Source organism: Dama dama, chromosome 23, assembly GCF_033118175.1.
Source record: "Dama dama isolate Ldn47 chromosome 23, ASM3311817v1, whole genome shotgun sequence".
NCBI classification, from domain to species: domain Eukaryota; kingdom Metazoa; phylum Chordata; class Mammalia; order Artiodactyla; family Cervidae; genus Dama; species Dama dama.
Window position 1 is genome coordinate 28,904,679 of NC_083703.1, and position 25,847 is coordinate 28,930,525.

At 44.7% G+C, this 25,847-nt stretch overlaps 1 protein-coding gene across 2 annotated transcripts; it reads right to left on the bottom strand.

Moving 5' to 3' along the window:
- Window positions 1-202: 202 nt before the first annotated feature.
- Window positions 203-25,389, bottom strand: SEPHS1 (selenophosphate synthetase 1). 2 transcript variants are annotated; one of them, XM_061126241.1, is made up of 9 exons: window positions 25,260-25,389; window positions 22,291-22,560; window positions 17,174-17,277; window positions 15,191-15,298; window positions 14,376-14,530; window positions 12,482-12,572; window positions 10,459-10,558; window positions 3,585-3,797; window positions 203-2,099 (listed from the first exon to the last, which is right to left on the bottom strand). In XM_061126241.1, exons 2-9 carry the CDS (start codon window positions 22,481-22,483, stop codon window positions 1,885-1,887), a joined length of 1,179 nt encoding a protein of 392 aa, XP_060982224.1. In that variant the 5' UTR covers window positions 22,484-22,560; window positions 25,260-25,389; the 3' UTR covers window positions 203-1,884. The 2 variants fall into 2 exon arrangements, with proteins under 2 accessions (XP_060982224.1, XP_060982225.1); XM_061126242.1 differs by lacking the exon at window positions 25,260-25,389 and adding an exon at window positions 24,440-24,619.
- Window positions 25,390-25,847: the final 458 nt, after the last annotated feature.

Genomic DNA, 25,847 nt, shown 5'->3' on the forward strand with positions numbered 1-25,847 from the left:
CTAAATACCCAGCATTTCCTCTTTATAAAACATGAATCTCCACAATCGTCTCCCAGAGCATCATTCGATTAGCTCACTTTATCGGCAGACCAGCCACCAAGGAAACCATCAGCAAGACACGATCAACACTGAAAGTAGTTCAGATTTAGCCATCACACCGAACCTTAAAGGGGGAGAAAAAAAAGAAAAGCTCAACAGGATGTTCATCTCACTCAGAGGTTTCCAACACATTTTATTTTGCAGACCACCAGTTTGTAGCTTCTGAGAACCGACATGGTCATCAGTCCCTACCCAATGTCCAGTTAATTTCAGTTCTGCTGCAGCCCCTTGGTTCTACACACTGAAGTTAATGGCTTGAGTTCCAGTAACATGTGCGAAGAGGCTGCGCTTTGGCTCCTGGAGGAGGACGTGTCCACGGTAGAGCCTCTTCCAGGGCTTTGCTCCCGCGTGGTGGTTTCCTTTGGCAAGAAGTTGAGCCATTCTCGACTTTGGTGCCTGTAGGCAGGAAGCGCTCAGAAGCGGGCGGTGGGACATGCGGGGACAGTGTGACACGTGAGGAGAGGAGCCTCTCCTACTGGTTCAGTAGGTGAAAATAAAAGGAAGCCTCTGTTTTTAACGAACACAGATAAACACCTTTTTAGATCACCTATTTGTTCTAGAACTACAAAATTTAATTCAAGAAAATATAGGTCCCGTGAAAGACTTAAAAGTTTTATAAAACTAAAATCTAGTTTTCCCCCAATAAATTGTATTTTAGCCAAAACCCTCTTGATGCTTCTAAAATAATACTAAATGGGGCATCTGATTATACAAGAGCAATAAAAAAAATTAAATATTTATCTGAATAACAAGTTGACGTTCAAGCTGCATGGTTGGCCAATGCAGGTTTCCACACAGATCACAGGAAGCGTGCACGGAAAAGTACTGGCGCAAAGGACAAAATAATGCTAAGAATCAGGCTAAACACAGCTGGATTTTAAGGAAACAAAAGGTCTGAAATCACTATACAAAATATAAAATGTATTAAACACGACTATCCACAGAACAGTCTTTATTATTGATTATATTTAAAAATTATTTGTGTAGTTAATTATATGCTGACTTGTAAATGAGTATTATACATGAACCCCCTTTCAGAGGCAATTCCTTGCTGTGCTATTGAACATCTAATTACATTGCAAAAAGTGTCCTTTTTTGCTATCAATAAAGAAAACAGTTAATGATACTACTGCAAGTATTAGGAAGGCTACAAAAAAAGGAAAGAAAGAACATTTCTTTTTTGTCTTCAAAGTGCTTTCCATGCAGAGTTAAGCACTTGCCTGGTTTAGCTGAATGCACTCTTGGGTCTAAGAGATGCTCTTGAATTAGAAGACTAGAAGGACTCATGCAACCCTCTTGCTATTGGGACACTGCTGTGTCACTCCCTCACCAAGCCTGTCTTTCCAGAATACCACCAGAATACCATTCCAGACACTTCAAAAAGGATCAGGCCGATAATGATAAATATACATAAAATGAAAAGACACAAACTGCTATGACACTACGACAGGTAATGTCTGTGCTACGTGAAAGCACCTTTAAAAAGAGCCTACTCGGCAAGAGATAAGTGTCTAAAGATTCAAAATGAATCAACAGTATTGGATAACAATATAATTCTCAACTCAGAAGCTGCCTCAAGATTAGGTGCATCTTCAGTTAATGTAACGGGAAAAAAAGGCAATGGATTTTATTTGATTAATTGCATCCACTCACAAATCGACCTAAGGTCACCAGATGTGTAGACACAATGAGATTTTTCGTTGTTGTTTATAGTCTTTAATTGAAATGATGATAAAGGAAATAGAGCTATTTAAAAACAAAACCACACAGCTGCCTTGGCCTAGATTACGAGGTGGCACCGGGCGTGGGGTTCACATTCTGGGTGGCCACCTGCGGTGCGACCTCAATGATCCGGGGCTTGTCTATGATCCTGGCTGTGCGGTTACCCTTCTCCACGATCCCAATAATCCATGCTTGGTGGCCTTCACCATACTTGGGGGACTTGATCTCTGCGCAGAATCGAGCTGCTTGCTCACGTGGTAGACAGATCAGGAGGCCGCCTGGCAAAAGGGAAAGAAGAAAAAAGGAACACGGTTAGCAGTGATGCCGCTGTCTCCCCACAAGAGGTCTGCACTGCCTGCGTTTATTCCACAGACTGCACTGTGGAGTCACTAAGTGATTCCCTGCTCAACTCCTACTATATTTCAAAACACACACAACAACAAACTTTAAGTCATGAAAACACCCTCCTTGTGAATCATCTGATGCTGTGTAGGAGTGAAGTGTCTGAGGCGCAGTAAGGTATGTGGTGCCAATCTTTCCCAGGCAACACTGTAAGGATTAACAAAAGAGATCTTTTCATTTTCAATCTGATTCTCTACATGGAGTCCTCAGTTTACCAAAAAAGGCTTTTCATTTTTTTTTTTTTTTTTAAATTTAAAAACTAAGGCCATAAAAGTGTGTGTGCCTCAAAGTATCTAGGTTCTGTCACTGGCTCTGTCATTAACTTCAAAACAGAAAAATACAAAATATGTGAAAATAAATCCCGAGTAGCTCGGCCAGAATAATTTCATGTATTTGTAAGTAGAAGAAACACAATTGGGAAAAAAATATATATGACCTTTTACAAAAAATGAGAAACTTCCCATTTTTTAATAGAGACAGACTGTATTAGGAGTATTCATTAGTTTATTCACACTGATTCCACACCTGCCAGGCAGCAGGTGCTGTTCTTCCAATAGCCCAGCTCCCTCTTGGAGCATACTTTGAGGGAGTGGATTTCCTAATTTTGAGCTCAGGAAGTGGCAGGGTCCTCTCTATGGCTGAGAGGCCCATCTGAGATGACCCCCCCATCCCCGCCCCCAGGGCTGGTGCCTGGGTGGGGCTTCCTGGTCTTAGCCTCCAGGGGTCAGAATTTCTCATGACCAGGCTCACCTCACATTGACTACCTAGGGCTTCAGTCTAGGCATGGGAACTTTACTTAATTCCCAGATGTTTCAACTCCTTTACTAGGACAGGGAAACAGTTACTGAGTTATAGAGGAAGAATAACAGAAGTAAGAGAAACTAGGGGGAGGGAAGGTACAGGTGGGGGATGGAACTGAAAGGATGAAACAGAGTCCAGGTAAAGGAAAAAAAAAGGGACAAAAAGAAAAATGGTAACTTGGAGATATCATGTACTATTTCATTCTTAAAACAGCAATTTTAGACTTCTGCAAGGAAAAAATACAGCCTCGTCAATGTAACCTATGGATACACTGGCTATTTCTTCAGTTTCCAATGGAAACTGAGTGATGACCTATTTTCCCTGTATCCTCCCTTTTGCCCATCCCATCACCAAACACACAAACAATGGACTGAAAACAGCGCTGCTTATCACAGGACGGATGGCCGGAGACACCGTGGCAGAGGGCGGCAGGCTGAAGATCCTCCCAGCCAAGACCTCACACCCTGGGGCCCTGCTCCCAGACCTGGCTTCCGCCTCCTCGGGGAGGTCCCGCTGGCCTCACCAGCGTTAACCCCTGACCCGGGCCAGGGCCCTGGTACCTGATGTCTCTGGGCAGGTCCCATGCATGAGCCCAAACATGTTTCCGCAGGCCTTGCTCACAGCTGCCATCTTGGCCAGGACGGGAAGGTTGTGAATCACAAAGGATACCTCGTTCCTCTGCTGTTTGGCCAGGTTCTGTGCGTGGCCCAGAATCCCGAAGCCCGTAATGTCAGTAGCCGCGTGGGCGTTGAACGTGTGCATGAGTCCTGCCGCTGCCAAAGAACAGAGAAGCCTTTGACATATGGTATCCTGAACAGACTCCTAGAAAACACCCCTCCTCAACTCAAAATCTTAGAGACGCTTCAGTCTCAAAACTGCCAAATCGTCAGGAAGACAGCATACAGGAATGACGAAAGCTGGATTTTAAAGATCGGTAGAACCTGGAGTGAAATTCTGAAAGTTGGTTTTGTAGTTCATTTTGAATCACTCAGAACAGCAGGTTCAACCAACAGTAAAGCCCTAGTAAACTATCTGTAGAGAGGAAATGCTACCTCAACGGAAGATAAACCTGTCATGCTCTCCTAAAATCAAAGAACAAGACCTTTTAAGACTGTCTGATCTAAATTCAAGGTACATTCCTGGTATCTGAAAGGTTAATCTTTTATTCTTTAATTTAAAAAATTAACATTTTATCTTTTAGAATAGTCTTAGGTTTACAGAAAATTTAGCAGAAAGTTGCTGTACTGTCCCTGCCCCACCCGTCCCTCCCGCAGGAAGAGCCAGCACCAGAGTGCTGCCATGACAGGCCAGCACCCACACGTTCCTGTTAGCTCCAGTTCACAGTTTACACTGGGCTTCACCCTTGATGTCTATGTGTGCAGCAGCTGTGTGAACTGTGTATCCACTCATTAGAGTATCAAACAGAGTATTTTCACTTCCCTGGAAATCCCAAGGTCCACCTTCTCACCCATTCCTTCAACCCCTGATCTGTCAACTTTCTCCATCGTTTTTGCCTTTTCTACAAGGTCAGAGTTGGAATTATACAGTATTTGCTCTTTTTGGATTGATACCTTTCACTTAGTCATGTGTCCTTAAGGCTCCTCCATGTCTTGATAGCTCACTTCTCTTCAGTACTGAGTAATACTCCACTGTTTAGATGGACCAGTTTATTTATATATTTACCATCTACTGAAGGACTTTAATATTTATATTTAATTTATATAAATATAAATTTATATATTTACCAACTACTTCCAAGTTTTGGCAATTTTGAATAAACCTACGACAAATATTGACGTGCATGAGACAAGTGCTCAGGGCTGGTGCACTGGGAAGACCCAGAGGGATGGGATGGAGAGGGAGGCGGGAGGGGAGATCGGGATGGGGAACACATGTAAATCCATGGCTGACTCATGTCAATTTATGGCAAAAACCGCTACAATACTGTAAAGTAATTAGCCTCCAACTAATAAAAATAAATGGAAAAAAAAATAAATAAAGTTAAGGAAAAAAAAAAAAAGCAGCTGTACCATTTTGCATTCCCACCAGCAATGGGTTGCTCCACACCCTCACCAACATTTGGTACTGACTTTAGCTATTCCAGTAGATGTGCAATTCCCTAATGACATATGATGTGGCGCATCTTCTCACGTAATTATTTGCCATCAGTATATCTTCTTTGGTGAGGTATCTATTCAGATCTTCCCCCCCCATTTTTTAATTGGATTTTATTATTGTTGGGTTTTAAGAGTTCTTTGAAAATCCTGGATACCAGTCCTCTGTCACATGTGTTCTGTAAAGATTTTCTTTCAATCTGTGGCTTGTCTTTTCATCCTCAGTCTCTTCTATAGAGAAGTTTTTTATATTAATTAAGTCCAAGTTGTCCATTTTTTCTTTTATGGATTGTGCTTCTGGTGTTATCTCAGTAGCTATCATCAAACTCAAGATCACCCAAGTTTTTTCCTATGCCATCTTCTAGGAGTTTAGCAGGTTTGCATTTTACTTTTAGGTCTACAATCCATTTTGAGTTTATTTTTATGATGGTTTTAAGACCTGTGTCCAGATTTATTTTTTACCTATGGATGTCTAATTTTTCAAGAACCATTTGTTTAAAAGATTTATCCTTCTCCTTTGAATTACCTTTGTTCCTTTGTCAAAAATCAGTTCAACTATACTTACGCGGGCCCATTTCTCAGCTTTCTATTCTATTCCATTGATCTCTTTTTAAACCAACAACACACTGTCTTGATGTCTGCAGTTTTTTTTTTAATTTTACAATTATTCTCCAATTAGATTTGGTTTATTATTTTTATTTTATTTTACAATTATTCTCCAATTAGATTTGTTTTTTTTTTTTTTTTTTAATATTGTAGTGGTTTTTGCCATACATTGACATGAATCAGCCATGGATTTACATGTGTTCCCCTTCCTGATCCCCCCTCCCACCTCCCTCTCCATCCCATGCAGTTTTATATGAAGTCTTGAAGTCAGGAGGTGTCATTCTTCCAACCTCAACACTGTGTTGGCTGTTCTGGGTCCATTGCTTTTCCATATAAACTTCAGAATCAGTTTGCTGATACTCACAAAATAACTTGCTAGAACTGCAACTGGTATTGCATTATACCCATAGTTGGGAAGAACTGACATCTTGACAATACTGAGTTCTATCCATTTGCATGGAATACCTCCATTTATTTACATCTTTAATTTGTTTCATCAGTTTTATAGTTTTCCTCATACAGAGCTCAGACATGTTTTCAGAGTCACACCTATGTATTTCATTTGGGGGTGGGGGGAGTAACTGAATTGCTAATTTTTAAGAACTAAACGTCTTTCTCATGAAATGAAACATGCCCTATGCTTACAGAAGTGCTCTGGGGTAAACATTTTCTCTTCTTTTTGGCTGCACTAGGTCTTCGTTGTTGCGCTCAGGCTTCTCACTGCAGTGGCTTCTCTTGTTGCAGAGCACTGACTCTAGGGCGTGTGGGCTTCAGGAGTTGTGGCATGCAGGCTTAGTTGCTCCATGGCATGAGGAATTTTCCAAGACTGGGGACTGAACCTGTGTCCCCTGCATTGGCTTGGTGAATTCTTACCCACTACACCACTAGGAAAGACCTTCTTTTTGATATACATTTTCTCCCTTTGGGCTTCCCTGGTGGCTTAGAAAGTAAAGAATCTACCTGCAATGCAGGAGACCTGGGTTCGATCGCTGGGTCAGGAAGATCCCCTGGAGAAGGGAATGGCTACCCACTCCAGTATTCTTCGCTGCGAAATCCCAGACAGAGGAGCGTGGCAGGCTGCAGTCCATGGGGTCCCAAAGAGTCGGCCACAACTTAGCGGCTAAGCACAAGTACATAAAACCTCTCTTTTATCTTTCCTTAGACTTGAATCTTTTACTTAGGTATATCCTCAACAACACATGCTGAGTGAAGAGCTGACCCTATTCTGGTTCATAGTGCTAGCTAAGCAACACTGAGAACAGGCCGTCCTGTTAACACACCTACCTGCACCTGGCACAGTGGGCAGTCAAGGGCACTCAACAAAGCCGTGACCTACACTGCAGCTCTTCCCAGGGCCGTCCCAGACAAGCTCTGAGGACCAGAGCAGACAAGCGGACACACCGAATCCTACAGTCAGGAAGTGTGTGTCAGGCACTGAGTCACGTCTGACTCTCTGTGACCCCGTGGACTGTAACCTGCCAGGCTCCTCTGTGCATGGAATTCTCCAGGCAAGAACACTGGAGTGGGTGGCCACTCCTTCTCCAGGGGACCTCACTGACCCAGGGATGGAACCAGGTCTCCTGCACTGCAGGCAGACTCTTTACCTCCTGAGCCACTAAGGGAAAGGGGTTCTACTTTTAAGGTATCGGTCACCACTTCTTCTCTTATAGGGAATGACTGTTGCTAATTTTTATTACAAAAATTTCAATGAAACACAGAAGCAGAGAGAGGAGCACACCACAGTGAACTTCCACATACCTAACAACACCCAGCCTCAAGCATTACCATTGATCTGCTGGGGTCTCATCTTTTCCTGCCAACTTGTTGGGGGATGTGAGAGGTGCAATAGGAAACTTTAAGGCCAACCCCAGTCGTATCCCTTCAGCTATCAGCATTTCTGTGTGTGCCTCTAAAAGATAAAAAACTTGTAACATAGCCACGATATCATTATCATACCAACAAAACGCACACTACATTTGATTGCTCTGAAACTTCATAACAGTTCCCTCTCAGTGTCATTTATTTGTAGAAACTGAGCCACTTTTTCCTGAAGCATCTCCTCCATTCTGGATTTGGGGATCTTCTCTGATGCGGGCATGTGCTACCATCTTCCCTATTTCCTGTACTGGTGTTTAGGACCAAGGCTCGAAGAGACTGAGGTTCATTTTTTTTTTCTGGCAAGAATCCTTCATGGGTGATGGGGGGGTAATATCATCAACACAAACCTTTCACCAAAAGCTTTTAGCAGCCACTGATGTTTGGTGTTGAGGTTCATTTAACCAAGGGGACAGCAAAAATGGCAACTTCTGCAATTCAACCAGTCTTCCTGTATTTATTAGATGTGACTTCGATAAAGAATTATTTTAGAAAATATGGTTTCCCTGAAATTCACCCCATACAAGACAGGTAAAATAAGAGGATGACCACTTTTATTTCAGAACAAGTTGGTGACCAAAAAGTTTTAATTATCATTTGTTGAGATACTTGATATGGTCCCTCTTGTCTTTGATATTCAAACTGTACCCTCCACCCCTATGACAAGTGGGAGCCCCTTGACATTGTGGGGATGTGACACCATCGCCCCTTCCAGGCACAGGAAATCAAGCTTATCTTCCATACTTCCTGTCCCAGAGCTGGAACCTGTCATTTCCACAGGGAGTCCTGGTACTTTTTAGTGGAAAACAGTAACTTTCCGACTCGGGGCACTAAGACTTCACCCTTGCTGGTTATTATTGCTTCTCGGCCTTTTCAACAGGTTCAGAAATCAACATTTTCAGAGAAAAAAAATAATCCTGAGTTCACACCGATAATTCAAAATTAAAGATGACAGTTTTTAATTAATTTAGCTTCTTTGATCTTCTTATTTCTCTCTGAAGTCTTTGTTCCTAACTACATTCACTTATTTATCTCAATATACAACATTCTCACAAACACAAACCCACTGACAATGAAATATTTTTGTGGGTTTTTGTCTTAGGGATGTACCCAGAAAATACCAGGTTCAAAGAGATTTGAAATAATTCTTCTTCACGTCATTTTGCCACTAGCTTAGACATATGTTGGACAACCTTAAAAAATTTGGTTTGGATTCATAAAATATGCTCTTTTCGTTTAAGTACAGAAAAATACACAAAACATTTATTTCCAAGTTGAACTTATGAAACAAAGCATGTTCAGAGGGTCTGCTTCCTCCCTGTTCTCTTGTATATGTAATAATTTTTGTTAATGATTTATTTTTCCACTGTTAAAACAAGTATTATTGCCTCATATTTATTTATGAACACACAAAATGTAGCATACTACATATATGCTCTGTCCTTTGCTTTTTTCACTGGCCGTATCCTACATATAGCTTCCTGGTAATAAAGCTCTCTCATTCCTTTTTATAGGGTATAGTAGTCCACTCTGCATGGAGACTAAATAATCCCAGTCAGCCACCTAGTGATGGACCTTTAGATTGCACCCTTCTTTTACAATTATAAATAATGCTTCAATGAATAGTGTTGTACACATGTTATTTCATATTTTGGCCACTGTAGCTTTGGGATAGACTCACGGAAGTGGGAATTCTGGGTCAAAATAAACATACTCTTAATTTTGCTACATACGACCAAAGACGCCTCCGTAAGTTTTCTGCTATATCCCTATCAAGAATGTCTAAAACTTAAGTAAAGGAGAATCTTAAATGCACAAATATAAGTAAAAATAAATCCATTACAAATCACCTTCTAACTGTTAAACTACTTAATTTGAAAGACAAAAAAAAAAAAAGACTTCTTAAACATGGCACAGGAAAAGTAGGAATGAAAAGCCTTGGTTGTAAGTGATGAGAATATCAGAAAACAAAGAATTAAATAATTACAATTCAAATTAATTTGGAATAGAGCCAAAGAAATACTCTTGGAATGCAGGAAAAAAGTTATAGAAAAATTTGATTTCAAAATAAATTGTTCAAAAGTAGGCAAAAGGCAAATTTGTTACAGCATATTGTTCTGATAGAACATCCAGCATTAAAAATCATGTGTATTAGAATTATATAATATGGAAAATAGAATTTAGTAATAATAAAAGCAAATTCCAGGGTCTTCCCTGGTGGTTCAGTGGGTAATACTCTGCAATTCCACTACAGGGGGCATGGGTTTGATCCCTCCCTGGTTGGGGAACTGAGATCTGGCATCCCACTCCATGACCTGCTCCCCCCAAATTCCAAACACAAGTAAAATGTATGCTAACCATTAGTTTACAACATCAACGATAAGATAAAAGTAAACTACCAACCAACCAAACATCAATAAAAATCTTAGAAAAATACATAAAAGTATTAACAGAAGTTATTTTGGGGTGGTGGGACTATGAACAATGTTTTTCCCTTCCTTTTTATATTTTCTAAAAACTTTCCTATAATAAGCATGATTTTTTTTCCTCTAAGGCAAATCACATTTACCCTGCGCTTATGTCAAGAACATGCAACGTGTTCGGATTCCCACCAGGGCTCTAGGCACCAACAGAAGGGGTTGTATAGTCACTGGCCAAATCTGGCTGATGGCCAGTTCCTCTAGCTAAGTTTTTTTTTTTTTTTAAACAATGTTAAAAAGAGTCATGAGGAAGAAAAAAAAAAAAAAAAAAACAGTGCAACTGAGACTGTGGCCCACAAAGCCTGAAATAGCTCCCACCCTGCATCTCAGAAAGCTTGCTGACCCGAGCCCGGCCGTACCTGTCCTGTTGAGCCTAGCCATGTTCATCATCGCCTCCTGGTACGCCAGCTCCACATCCTCCTGGGTGACCACTAGCTTGATTTTATTCCACTTCTCAGGCTGATGACAGGAACACAGATGAGGGAGAAAAGAGGAAAAAATGTGATCAATCTTTGTTTCTAACCACTGAAAGAGCCTATTTTTTTCCTTAGTCATCTTGAGGAGTTTTACTTATCTAATTCTGCACACAAAATTAAGTTTTCTAACTCCCCACTGCCCCAACCCCTGTGATTATCATTTTAGGTGTCCGCTAGATGTATCATCATGGCATCTTCTCTGCTCTCAGCCGCACCTCTGTGGTCAACACTGCAGTTTACTGGAGACGTGAACCAGCAGGACAGCTGTGAATGTCCTTAGGCTCTCCTCTTCATCTCCCCTTGTAAGCTGATGGCTCACATTTTTCATGTTTTCTGTGTAACTGTGTTAATATTCTTACTGACTCTCTCTGAATTCTGGGATCAAGTCCTCTCGTGAGACAAATAAATGGGAAAGAACTTCAAATTAGCATTGGCTCCGATGACGTTGAGAGTGACCACATAGCACATCCTCTGAAATGCCACTGTCTTCCCTCTTCTTCCCCAGTCTGATAATCAAAGAGCCTAGCATCACAATGCTGGGTTCATGACATAGAGTTGTGGTTCATTAATAGTCAGCATTCATGAATTCACTCATTTTTAGCAATACTCAATAATCTACCGCCCAACGGAAGTCTATCTCTGTGTACCTCCCTTATTCCCTGCCCCCCAGCTCCCCCTGAGAGGTAATGATGATTCTGAATTTTATACTTGTCATTTCCCTGCCTTTTGAAAAGCAGTATCCTCATACATACAGATGCCCAAACAATACTCTGGTTGCTTCCGACCTTTATGAAAGGGTATCACACTGTTACTTAGTCTTTGAAACTTGCTTTTTTTCAATTCTAAGCATCTTTAAGAAATTGGTAAAAAGCAAAGTCCTGTGGTCTGATTCACAAGTGGTCATACTAGATGGGAAATGTCCCCATCATTGCTGAATGAGAAGGGAAAAATATCTAAAGAATATGGCCTCCTTAGAGATTTTCTCTGCTGTTTGTCAAGCTAAGATCTATCTGGTTGATGAGTAACATAAAATTACTCTTTTTCAATTGTTTCTCAGGACTAGTGGTTTCAGATGTCAACTGTAGACATTGAAAGCACTGAGATATGTGAGAATATACCACAATTATTCATTTCTAAGTTGCTATGGCAGTGAAGAAAGTCTTAAAGGAAGAATGATTGATCACAGTGCAGTAGAAAAGTGACTCAGGATAAATATCTTTATATTCTAGATGCTTTCTCCATGAGATGATTTATCATCAAAATGTTCTGATTTACTAATTAGCTTAAAAAGATAAAACAAGCAACCAGAAATGACCAAAAAACTCATGACTAAAATAATTTGTCAATAAGCCTGGCCTTATTTATACCTCAAATAACAAACTTTGCACACATTCTCTTATGTATTAATTTTCAGTGATAAGATACAGCCAGCTCAACAACTAATGAATAGATAAACTCAACTGTTTCCCAAATTCTCTTTATGGAGTACTGCTGAACCTTGAGGAGGGGCTTACCTACTTCAAGCACTCGATACATGAAACTTGGATTTAATAAAAGAATAGGGACAACTCCCAGAATTTCTGTAAGGTCTAGATTGACACTACACTCTCTGGTACTACAACTAGAAGAGTGCATTAAAAGAAGAAAAAAAAATTTTTTTTTTTTTTTTTTTTTAGTATCTATGTATTTATTTGCCTGGCCAGGTCTTAGTGGCACATGAGATCTTTAGTTGCAGCATGCAGCATCTCTAGTTGGGGCATGTGGGATCTAGTTCCCTGACCAGGGATCGAGCCCAGGGCCCCCTACACTGGGAGCATGGAGTCTTAGCCACAGGACCACCAGGGAAGTCCCCAAGAGCTCATGTTAGAAGACACACTGCTGCCACCAGGAGGTGAAGGTCACTTACAATATCCAGCCACTGGTGAACGGCCACGGCCACTTGCGTCCCCAAAGGTTTTGTCAGTACAAGCACATCACCTGGCACTGCGTTATCTGGCCTGAAGAAGAGAACACTGGCAGTTTCTCATCAAATTAACCAAGGAGATAAGTTCATCATCGGTCAAACGAAAGAAAGAAAAGGCTGGTAAGACCACATGTGTGTTTGCAGTCACTCACTCATATTTAAGCCAACTACTGCCATGTATTGATAGCAGAGCTTTACCATTTACTACTGGGACGACTGATGAACAAAACAAAACATTAAATGAAAAGTGAAGAGGCCATGACTTCAACACTCAGGACAATGACTTACTAGTTTCCCCAAAAGGCAAACTGCTTAGACTTCAAAGACATCAGCAGGCCCTGATTCAGTCATGCCCTGTACTTTTCAACACAGACCTACCAGGGTTCTGAGGCAACAAGAATTCTGAAACAAACACTGTTCCTTCTTTTTTACAAACACGTATATAGCAGAGATGCAGGTGGGATTTCTCAGGCTGTTCGACTATGGGTCTAATGTTCTGGTGATTTTAGCATCAGTGTGTCAAATCAGAGTTATGACCAGTAAGTTTCTTTGGTACACAGGATCCCTGGTTGGGCCCTGTCTTAAAGACAGAAGGCAAATACCAAAAAAAAAAAAAAAAAAAAAAGAGGCACCCCTAAAAACAGAAAGACTGCCCCCTGAACAAAACTCCTGTCTCACTAAGTACCCTCACAACTAGCACTCATGTCTTTCTTGTCCTGGTTCAAGGAACTGTCCACACAGTTGTCTGGTCCCCCGACACTAGACAACAATCATCCAAGTGGGTTAAAAACCCACAGACACACCCTTTCACACTTCTGGAATTGTGAAGCACGTGGACCTGGCAACCGTTCACAAAACCCACTCCACAAATAGAGCTTCTGATTCCTTCAGAGAACAGGGCAAGGTGGTTTTCTTAATAAGATGTCAAACACGAAAAGTGACAACTTGTGTTAAGAGAGAAACTTCTCCAAAGACCTGCCAATGGCCCAAAGGCACATGAAAAGATGCTCTTAGCATTAGCCATCAGGGAGATGCAAATCAAAACCCACTGAGCTATCATCTCACACCCACTAAGACAGCTATTATCAAAAAAGACAGTAAACAAGTGAGTGATGCTGCCATAAACATTCATGTGCAAGTTTTTTGTGTGGACATACATTCCAGTTCCCAGGGGCCGGTATCTAAGAATTACTGGGTCATGTGGTGACTACTGAACCTGAGGAACAAAAGCAGCTGCACCATTTTACATTCCCCACAGCCATGGACAAGGTCTGCGATGTCGCCACACCTCACCAAGACTTGTTTACTGTCTTTTTTGATATCTATGTCCACACAGAAAACTTGCACATGAACGTTCATAGCAGCATCACTCACAACAGGTGGAAATAACCCAGAGGCCTGTCACCTATGAATGGATGAACACACTGTGGTCTATCCAATACAATGGAGTGTCTGTTATTCAGCCATAAAGTACCAACACACGTGCAACATGATGAACCCTGAAAACATGCTAAGTGAAAGAAGTCTGACATAAAACATCACTTGTTGCATGGTCCCATTTATATGAAATGTCCAAAACAGGCAAATCCACGAGACAGGAAATAGACTTGTGGATTTCAGGGAGTGGGGGAGGAGGGAGTTAGGAGTGGCTGCTATGAATATAAGGTTTTCTTTTGAGGAGATGAAAATGTTCTGGAATTGGACAGTGGTGATGGTTGTATAAGTCTGTGAATACTAAAAACCAGTAAATTGTATACTTTAAAAAACTGAATTTTACGTCATGTGAAATTTTGGGGAGCGAACCAGGCCAGGTGACATGAAACGAAAAATGACTTACATGATAAACTCGTTGGGCTGGCAGACAGTCGTAGCCACACCTCCTAAAACAATCCAGGGGTTTAGCACTGTTTGGCCGCCCGTTACAGACGTTCCTGCCTCCTCTGCTGCATCTTTAAAACCCTGTATAATTAGGGGCATCACTTTATCCCTTTCCTAGGGTTTAAAAGGAAAATTAAAAGTCACATCATTCAGCTGAAAACCCAGAAAAGAGAATCAATACACTTAAAGTTACTAAAAGATCATAAACCAGAAAAGATCATAAAACCAGAGTTTCCAGAAGGGGCAGGGAGTAACAGAAAGAGGTAGGAACAGCTCACTCTGTAGCCCTTTTATCACAAGTTGGAAGAGGTTGCAGGTTACACTGTGAATGGAGCTTGGATGAGAGAAGTGAACTCTGGAAATGTGCTGGGTGTTCAGGGCTGCCTGCATCTGAATGGGCTCTCTCCACGGTCCTCAACCACCCAAGACCAGCTCACATGCACCCCCACGTCTGCCCCAGAGAGCTGTGTCCAAGCAGAGGCCCAGGAGCACATTGTGGGGGCAGACAAGGGCCTACTGAACGCTCAATTCTATGCACAGGGCGAACTGTGGCAAGGGGTGGGGATGAAACCAATTACCTGTCAAAAATAATCTAAACAGGAATTCACCTCTCGGTCAAAGAACAGGTCAGGCAGCGAGGCCACAGATGCCGCCAGGTGAGCATGTGAACAGTGGGACGCCCCGACCCCACCACTGTCGGTGTCACCATCCAGTGACCAGAGAGAAGGGTGACGGCCTCGGTGCCACACCCTGGGCTGGAAGGCTCCTACTCACCCTGTCGGTCATTTTATTACTGACTCCAAGGAGCATCAGCATGTTGTCGCACTCCGTGACCCCCATGGCGTAGAGGTCACTGAGGACGTTGGCGCAGGCTATCCTGCCCTGGAAGAGAAGGGAGATGTGAGTGGGGACCCCAGGGGACTTTCCGGGGCGGACACGGAGAGCTGGGCTGCCCAGAGGCACCGGGAGGGGACTTTCCAGGACTGGGCCTCAGCGGCTGAGCCTCACACACTCGCTGCCTTTCCTCCACCACAGAACCAAGCTCAGACGTTCCTGCCACCACCTTTCCTTCGCACAGCACAGAGCATTTCTGTGTTCTTCGCCATTCTAAAACATCAGGGGAAACCTGCCATTTATTTAGGTGCAGAACCCAGAGCAGGGAGATGGTGAAGAGAAGTGGGCGTGGTGCAGATGGTTGCAGAGGAGCCAGAGTGGAAATGCTGGGAAACAACCTTCTTAAAGAAAGGGGGAACAGTCACTTATCCTGAACAGATTCTTAAAAAGGGCCAACTTTTATTGGTTAGAGAGAAGATAGGTTTTATGTACTCGGAGAAATTTTTGGATTCCTTTCCAAAGCTGTATAAGATAAACAGGAAAATCATCTTGGTTTAAAAAAAAAAAAAAAAGGAAGAAATGAACAATACCTAGCCCTGAAACCAGACTGTTTTCTAAAGAAAAAGGGAGGCATTTCCCAGTAAACTATATGGTTTTATTAAAGAACTCTGAACCAGTACTCAATAGAAACGTGGTAATAAAAGATTTCCTACTGCCGACGGAGACTGAAGAAAATTTTTAAAGTTGCCTTTCTCTAAACAGGAAAGGAGAAAATGACAAACTTTACTTCTGACATGAGGGTAATCAAACTGCAAGCTACTATCACTTCCAGTGGCCACTTCATTGCTCGTTTATCGTTATGTTGTCTTACAACTTCTGGGCAGGCTGGCAGGGGGCTGGATCACCTTCTGGGACTCACTCACGAGGCAACAGGGGCAGTCTGGTCGGCATGCTGGGAGGTGCCGACCGCAGGCCAGGCTGCAGAGGTGTGCTGCCCCTTCTCTGCTGGGCTCTCAGGTCCTTCAGCGAGATTCGGGCAGAGGATGCATTCTGGTTCCAGCCACCTGGGCCCCCAGTCAGGTAGGACACCAGGGGCATGGCGTGCATGGGAGCACTACTTTCCAGGACAGACAGCTGGGTGTGTGGGCATGAAACGGGCTTCTGGGAGCCCGTGTGCCTGTCTTGGAACCTGAGCGGTGAACACTCCCTCCTCGCCTTGTTCCCAGTGCCCTTGGCACCAGGAGGGGCCTTTGGCACTTCCTACGGATAGGATGTTCCCAATCTCTTCATCGGCTCCTCCAGGAGCTGCCAGGGTGCAAGGAAGGGTCCAGCTGGGTAGATGGAGGGGCTGCTAGCAGCAACCCCACAATGAGAAGGCGGGGGGTATCTAAGTGGAGCATGATCAGCAGGGAGACCCACGGGCTACCCTATGGAAGAAGACACGGCGAGAGGAGTGACCAGAGTCAGGGTCAATGGTCAAGTTCATCGTGATGAGATGCTAAGCTCTCTATTTCTGGACAGAGACGTGCAGGATCTGTCCTATTACAGAGGATAGTGAAACACAGGAAAGCGGAGTTTACAAATGTCAAAGAAAAACATGGACAAGGAAACAAAAGGAGAAAACTGGTAACACATCATTCCACAGACACACTGAACAGGTGCTCTGGCAGAGAGACGTGCGCAGATACGAGAGCAGCAGGGGACACCCCGCATCCGCCCCGCCTGCCTCACACATGGTGCCAAGTGTGAGCAAGGGAGCAATCAAGTCAGACTCACGGTGGCAGAGTCACGGTGGGAGGAGGAACAACAGTTCGTACAGAACAAAAACAAAAAACCCACACATGCACATACAAAACCCAGCCACCACTCCAAACCCAGTGAGTTAGCAGTTGCAGATAGAAAAGTACGTTGGGTCAAACTCACCATCATGTAAGGGTCGTCGACGATGGGATAAATGTAATCTGTGGTTTGAACCAAGGAAAGGCCGCCGTGCCTCAGAGGAATAACACAGGTGTCCATGCCGATGCCTGCAAAAAGGGGAGTCGCGGTCAGCCAGAAGTCAACAGGGAGAGGCGTCATCCTGTCCCTTCAGTGTTCTGACAGGAGGGGCTCTGCACAAGCCTCTTACGGAGCACTGCTCACTGCCAACAGAGCAGTGTTTCCTATCAAGGAGTCTAACTGAAATGAATGTGAAACAAAGCCAGCTTAAGATAGCAGACGAGAAGACAACTTGTTAGTCATGAGGACTCAACTTCAACATGGTCCAATTCTGAGACTCTAATGATGCCCTGCAGAGAAATTTTCCTTTCTTTTACTGTTAGGTGATTGGCACCACAGAGAATTTCCGTCAAGATGAGAACAGCACAGATGGAACTTGGGTTGTCTTCTCCATTGTTAGCCAAGAGTACATCGTTGGGCATCATTCTGTTTTTCCAACAGAAAGTCTGTAAAATATTTTACACATATAAAATGCTATTCTACATTTTACTAAAAAATGACCAAAAAAGGAAAAAGGACAAAGCTGGAACAAGTATTCATCGACTCCAATCAAGCATGCACACATGCACTGTGGCACCCACAGGATCTTACAACTGATGAACTATTTAGAAATAATTCCCCTTTCCTGAAATTGGTTTAGAAACAGTCAAGACTAGTTACTGTAGGTCGTATTTCTTAAAAAAAAAAAAAAATCACTTGCAATGCAAACACTACAAGTTTAGACTGGCCCCCTGCCTGAATGGAGGGCTTTCCCAACACGTTTCTCAAGGGGATGCCCCCTGGCCCTTAGGAAGCATTTCAGCTTTGCAACACAATGGGCAAAGGACAAATCAGGACAAAGTACAAGGAAGTAGGTAGATTCACCCAGAATCCCAAGTGAAACAAGAATAAATCACACCCGTATCCTACAGACAGGATTATGTGCGAGCTTTCACAATTGCCCCCGCAGACAGGCCGGGTCCCAGGGGCAGTCTGTCAAGACACAGAAATAAAATCAAGTTTAGTAAAACATCACTCCGTGATGGCAGGCTGATTTTTTTTATTACCACACTAGATGGCAAAGCAGAAACGCTTGGTGGGAAGATCCAGTTAGGGAATGGAGGATTTTGTTTTAGAATGGCAAGCCTCACAAATTTGTGACCATGGAACACTCATCACCAGCGATCAGAAAGTGTGCGACAGTACATCTCATTTGATGCATGTGCAGAGAAATGCCCACTAATGCTACTCTGCAGCACTCAAGTGGAAACAGGGCAAGAACCACAATTAAACTCATATGACTCTCCTGAAATTGAACATTCCAACAACTGGGTATTCCAAACACATTACTATTTACTTTGGAAAAGAGGGAGTTTCCTTTTAGGTTTTCATATAAACTATAGGACTATCGAAAGAGACACTAAAAAAGAGTTGCTGAAAATTAGTTTTAAATATTTACCAGCATGGGAATCTTAAACTTGAACTCAATCTTCTTGATTTGTAGACCAGTTAATTTCTCTCTCTATCCAGCATCAGAGAGTGGGAACCATGACTCCTGAGCACACTCCTGGGGCTGACAAGAAGTTCCCATCACCCACGTGTCCTCTCTCCACGAGGACACCACTGCATGCTTACTTAGGAGAGTCTAGCGCTGTCCACATGAGAACTGCCAGCCACACACAGTAAGATATGGCAATTCCAGAGTGACACGTGCTGCAAGTGTAAAACACACTCAGTTTTAAACACCTGGACCTGAGAAAAATCTCAGCTAGCATCTCGCTGCTTGCTTGCTTGCTAAGTCACTTCAGTCGTGTCCGACCCTGTGTGACCCCATAGACGGCAGCCCACCAGGCTCCCCCGTCCCTGGGATTCTCAAGGCAAGAACACTGGAGTGGGTTGCCATTTCCTTCTCCAGTGTGTGAAAGTGAAAAGTGAAAGTGAAGTTGCTCAGTCACATCCGACTCGTAGCAACCCGATGGACTGCAGTCTACCAGGCTCCTCCGTCCATGGGTTTTTCCAGGCAAGAGTACTGGAGTGGGGTGCCATTGCCATCTCCGAGCATCTCGTTAGCAGTGTTTTATATTAATTATGCATTGAAATGACATTTTTATATATTAAGTTAAAATACAATAAAATTAAATTCACCTGATATATTTTTAAAAACTATTTATTTACTTATATGGCTGTACCGGGTCTTAACTTTAGCATCAGTCGCAGAATGTGAATGCTTAGTTGTGGCATGTGGGATCTAATTCCTCAGGGATTGAACCCAGGCCGCCTGCATTAGGAGCAAGAAGTTTTAGCTACTAGACCACCAGGGAAGTCCCTGATTCTTCTTTTTTAATGAGAACTACCTGTACTAGAAAAATGTAAATGACACAGGGGGCTCATCTCACCTTTCTTTGGGACAGTACTAGCCTGTAGTGACTGGTTTACAAATCCCCTATCAAATTTCAAGAAAGGAAGAGAAAGAGGGTGAGCCTAGGGTGGGCCATGGGCTCTGAAAATGAGTACATCAAGTAGAGAGAGCAGGACAGAGGCACAGTGTAGGTGGGAACAAAGGAAGATGCCAGAGGAGAGGAAGCCTCAAATACAGAGCAGGGTGTCCTTAATGATCAGTGGCTGAAGGGGAATTCTAGAAGAAGGCTTCAGCAAGACTGAAACCATCCAGAAAAAAAATTAAAAATAAGTAAATAAAAAACAACCTAAATCATCATACTACCTCCACAGCCAGCAGCCGTCAACATGAGACAAAGCTTAAGCATCAGCAACAGATGTACCAAGTTTTTTTTTTTTAAAGAATTTTTTAAAAATTTATTTGGCTGAGCTGGGTCTTAGTTGCTGTACATGGGATCTAGTTCCCTCAGCAGGGATCAAACCTGGGCAGGGTCTTAGCCACTGGACCACCACGGAAGTCCCACATATACCAACTTCCAAGACATACTTACCATAACAGTTCGTCACAATACAATAACCGTGTATCTTTTACAACTGTTATGGCTTATCCTTAGATTGCAGAAAATATGAATGACAGTTTTAGAAAAAATTTTAAAACACGCCAACAGACGTATGTGTAAACATACACACATTATACATAAAACATGTATGTTATTATGTATGTGGGTACAGATACGGCGCACACACATACACAGATAATTTCTGGTACTCAGAACAGTTGCAAACCACAAGTATTAGTAGCCCATATTACAGATGGGGAAACTGAGGCTCAAGAGGGTTAAGAAGAGTTATATCTCTTTCTCCTGGTCAGTTCCCTTGCTGTCACTGCTGAGTTACAACTGATGCAGCTCCTTTCCCCACAAACATGTCTGGACTGAAAAATCAGATGACAAGCAGTATGGTGAGCAGAGGAATGGAAAAATGTGGATTTCAAGTTCTGACCCCACCGAGTGACAGGAAACAGGCTACCCAGCTTTCCTGAGCACCACAGGACTGCTGGGAGGACCAACTGCCTGAGTGCTCAGCAAGTCTAAGAGGGCGGTCACAGAGGGGAATTACTGCTTTATCCATGAAGTTGTTTTTTTTTTAAATTTAATTACTTATTTGGCTGTGTTGGGTCTTAACTGCGGCACTCAGAATCTTCACTGCATCACGTAGGATCTTTCGGAGCAGTGCACGGACTCTCTAGCTGCGACGCGTGGACTCCAGAGCTCATCGGCTTCAGTACTTGTGGCACACAGGCTCGAGAGCGCACCTGCTCAGTAATTGTAGGCTGCAGGATTAGCTGATCCGAGGCATGTGGGATCTTAGTTCCCCCACCAGGGACTGAACCTTTGTCCCCGGCATTGCAATGGGGATTCTTAACCACTGGACCATCAGGGAAGTCCCATCCATGAGGTTTTTACTGCATTTGTTGTTGCCCATTCAGTAGCTTATTTTTTCCAGACAGAGTTATCTAAAGATATTCTCAGTATATTCTCATTCCTTGCCAAGTAAGCTGACATCCACTCCACCTCATTCACATGGTATTTTTCCACACGGAGACATTAGATAGATGAGGACAGTTTTCTTTTTCTATAATTTATTTGGCTACACCGGGTCTTAGTTGTGGCATGTGCGATCTAGTTCCCCGGCCAGGGACTGAACACCGGCTCCTTGCATTGGAAGCTCGAAGTCTTAGCCAAGATTCACCAGGGAATTCCCAAGGGCAGTTTTCTAACTGAGCTCCTAGGAGCCCTTACAGGCCCTGAGAGTGCAGGAAGTGAGTTTTCCTCTCTCCCACCCAAAGCAACTTTGCTCTATACAATCAGGAAAGAAAGGAGTATCCTGGGTTCAAAACCAATGTTATGAGACAGTGTGATCATATACAGGCAAAAAGAAATGCAATTAAAACCTTATGCAGGAAAACTGATCAAGTCACACACTGTAACCACAAAACATCCACAAGCTCCTAGAATATACAACTAACACTCAAAAGGCAAAGTGATCACAAGTCTTGCATCACACCCTGAACAAAGCACACACAGAAGCTAACAGACATCCCAGTAGCTGAGACTTTCTTTCTGAGCTCAGTGTTTGGGGAAGGGTAAACCACTAAGGACATCAGGAACTGGGTCAAGGAAACACAGTTTGCAAGTCCAGATGTCAAGCTAGGGTCAAGTATAGACCCAGTCCAGTGTTTCCGCCTTCTGTGTCTGGAGCACTTTTCTCCTCCCTTCTCCCTAGAAGGTTTCTAGTGATGCTTGTTGCAGAGGAGCCCTGAGTTCCCCCCAACCCAGTCACTGCTCTCCCAGTCCTATACAAGAATGCGGAACCACTAACTATCCTAATCTGATTTAATAAAAAATACCTTTACTGTTAACAGCTGTCTCAATCATATAGAGTTTAAAAATGGTTAAAGCACATTTCTTGATGCTTTTCAAATAGTTCCTCCAAATAAGTTAAAAGGTAAGTTATCATTGCTTTGCTCTGAATCCTTCTTGCAGAAAAAAAATTTTTTAAAAGGCCAACATGGGAAAAGAGAACTCCAGCTTTTGACTCACTGTCAACAATGCATCCAAGATGCTCTACTCGGGAAATATGAAAGAAAACAGTGGTTCACATACCAAGTCTTGGCATAACTGCTCCAAGAAACTGCTCATCTTCTTGGAAGTGGTTCTCCTGTAAGGACTCCAGCAATTTCTGCAGGACATCTTGGGGCACTTTGCAGCCAGTGCCCTTCAGTTCAGTGAATCTGGTTAACCGGAAACTCTTGTCCAATTCATAACTTTCCGGGTTAAAGGACTCCCGTGCAGACATGGTTCTTGGGCCCACACACCTCACGGCCGGGCTCCTCCCCTCCCTCTCCTACGCAGCTGGTTTCTTTATAGATCCACCTGGGTAGCACCAAAACACAAAGACACCATTGAGTTCTCACCAGTACCTGCCAAGAATCAAGTGAATATATGACAGTGAAAAGTAAACATGAAATGGGCTGAAATCACCAGTATCATAGGAAAACGCTATCTGGGGCCAGAATGGTTTGACACAATGATGTATAAGCCGGGTAAGTCTTAAAAAGTGACTGTACCATTAGAGACATGTTCTGCATCTATGTTGTTATAATTGTGGCTGCAAGGGGCAGCCAAGAAAACAGAACTAGGAGCCAGCTGGCTTATAGGACACAGTGCCATCTTGAGTAAAAAGTCCCAAACGTTCTTCTAGCTGGTGGCATTACAGGAAAACGAGTCACTTCACCTATCAACCAGGAAGTACTATGGTTTAGAAATGAGATGCCCTGACTAAAGTGACTTTTCAGGAAGACCTTTTGCTATCTAAAAGAAAAATAAAAAACCTAACAGGCATTTCTGATGAAATGGAAGTTGATGGATATGCATTTGATGAAATTCTTTATGATGCTAAATTTGGTTTTAGAAAAATGGATTTTGATTCTGAGTCAGAAGTACACAAAACAATCCAAAACTAATAGGAAGCCTGTCTAAACACAGCAAGGTTCATTTTCTACAACAGAGCAGTGGAAAGTTAGTTCTCTGATGTTTTAATTCAGTGCTATTTCCTAGAAAGCAAATGCTGCCCAACTAAATAGTAAACACAAAATCACTGACAAAATATACTACTGCTCCTTACTGTTTCATTGCAGATCTAAAGTGATAAAATGTACTAAATCACTAGCATTTATAGTTTGGGGTACCACTGGAAGTTTCTGGAACAAATCTTTCTAAGTTTGAAGCCTTGGGGCTAATTGAAAACCTTTCCTGCGCTCCCGGGGTTTATAAACTTCCAGACTGATGCTTTATTGGGTACAGAAAAACAGACACCCCAAGTTTTAAGGTCAGTTTCCCCTATAAAATTCATGATTAAGAACATAATTCCCATTTATAGAGTTTTCGATCCCTTGGGAAGCACATCACTCATTTGAAATAAATCTCACAAAGCCTGAGTTCAGGCAGTCATCCAAACTGTCTTTACAAGACCATGTTTGGGGTGAGCAATGATTTTGGTTTGAAACCTACAACTGTGAAGAAGTGAACCTTCCGACAGTACAAGAAAACACCTGTGCAAAAGGAGGGTGCAAGGCTAATCAAGTTACAGACATGGGAATTCTGAAGCCATTTTACAGCTGGGAAAGTCCAGCAACACTTTGACTTGGAAGGGTTTGGAACAAAAACAACAGTCCTTTCCTCACCAAATGCTTCGCACTTAACACCGCCTCACTCCTACCCGGGGCAGAAAAAAAATCCAACTCACGAGGCATCCAGTTATTTTCCTACCTCCAATCCCTATCCAAAAATAAAGGCGGGGAAGGGAATCTGGAATTCAGGAGACTAGCTTCCTTTTAAATCTTCCAAGATTTTTAACGGCAAAAAGTTTAAAACACCTTAAAGCCCGGAAGGCACTCAGGAGTTTCCAAATTCCAAATAGAATAAGGGACCTAAATCACACACATCTGAATTAAAAAAAAAAAAATTCGTGCTTTTTTGGAGACTGGCGGCGGGGGAGGGGGGGACCTGCAGAAAGGTGTAATTAATGGCGGGGGGGGGGGGGGTGTTGCATAATATGCAGTCCACTAGAACCCCAAAGCCGCCTGTTTACACCTTTAAAACAATGACATGAATATTTAAAGCAACGGTTAACCCTTTCTTTCCCAGTCATCACGTTTTAGTTTTTTCAAACGAGGGCGCCAAGCGGGCCGCAGAGCTGGGGGAGCGCGGTGAGTGGGGGCGGGAAAGAGCGCAGCCCGGGCCCGGTACCTACCTCCCCCAAGCTCCCCAAGCCCAGGAAACAAACAACAGGGAGGACGCGGCGACGTGGGCGCAAGGGGCGCGTGCCCAGCGGGAACCACACGTCGGGGTGGCGGAGAGCAGCGCTCGGGGACACCTTAAATCCCTGGCTGCCGCCTTGAAAGGGCACCCGGGCCCGGGTTCTTTGTGCGGCGCGGCCAGGAGGAGGCGGAGCGGGGCGGCCGACGGGGCCATGCCCGCCCGCCCGCTCTCTGTCCCGGCGGCAGCGGGAACCGCGCGGCCCAGGCCGCGAGGAGGGCGCGAGGCCCGCACGGCCCCACTAGCCGCGACGGGTCTTCGGGCTCGCGGGCCCGGGCGCCCGGCGTCAGGAGGCGCCCGCGGGGCCGGAGAGAGGGCGCACGCGGACGGGGGGGGAGGCGGGGAGGGCCCGAAGGCGCCGCGCCCCGGGGACCGGGCTGGGCTCTCTCGCGGCGCGCGCGGGCCGCAGCCGCACAAAAAAATGTCGGCAGGCGAAAAAATTAACCCCTGCGTCGCCGCCGCCGCCCTCCCCCTCCACTCCTCCCCCGCCCTCTCCTCCCTCCCTCCTTCCCCGGCCCCGCGCGGCGGCCGCGGCGGCGGCGGCGGCGGCGCGGGCGGTGCTTCTTTTTTAAAGCGGCCCCACCAAGCCCTGGCTCGGCCCCTCTCCAGGCAGCGCTGCAGAGCGCCGGCCGTGCACGGCTCCCGGCGCGCCCGGGCGGCCCGCGGGGGGATCCGCACGGCCGCCCTGGGCCTGCGGACGAATATTCCCCTTTAAGCCTGGTGTCTCGCCCCCCCTCCCCGAGCCAGGCGCTTACCGGTTCGCTTTGCGCCCTCCGCCTCCTCCCGCGAACGGGACTCCGCCGCTCCCACAATGCACCGGGCGCGGCCGGGCTCCCTTAAGCGTCGCCTGAATAAAAAGGCCTCTCCCGGCGGCGGCGCGGAGGGCGGGAGGGCCCCGGGCCGCGCCTGGGCGCCGCGGGGGCTCGGCCTGGCTCGGCGGGCCCCTGCCGGGAACCAGGGCCGCCGCGCTCCGCCGTGCGCCGCGCGCGAGGGGCCTTTAAGGGCCGGCTCCCTCCCTTTAAGAGGCGGCGGGCCGCGGCCGGAGCGGCTCGGTGGCTGCGTGCGGCCCGGGAAAGGGGGCGGGGGCGATGTGCAGGCCCGAGCGCGGCAATGATTGGTCTCGGGGGAGGGGTGGGGGGTTGCAAGCCCGAGGAGCGGTGGCATCCGTTGCATGATGCAAAAAGGATTGATTTCAAAAGTTGCGAGTTGCATTGGCAGCAGCCTTTGGCGCCCGGGCCACCTCCTTTTCCTTGACCCGCTGGAAGGGCCGGGAATGTTTCCCAAAACCTGGCGGGATTCAACCGTGCTGCGTTCTGCGGGACGCTGTACCTGCTCCCCGAGCG

Bases quoted from the DNA above. Each gene is read 5' to 3' on its own strand.
- SEPHS1 (XM_061126241.1), bottom strand. From the start codon at position 22,483: ATGTCTGCACGGGAGTCCTTTAACCCGGAAAGTTATGAATTGGACAAG. The intron at 17,278-22,290 runs GTATGTGAACCA...CCCTTTTTGCAG, and splicing joins AGCAGTTATGCCAAGACTTG to GCATCGGCATGGACACCTGT. The intron at 10,559-12,481 runs GTAAGTGACCTT...TCCTGTCATCAG, and splicing joins TTCACCAGTGGCTGGATATT to CCTGAGAAGTGGAATAAAAT.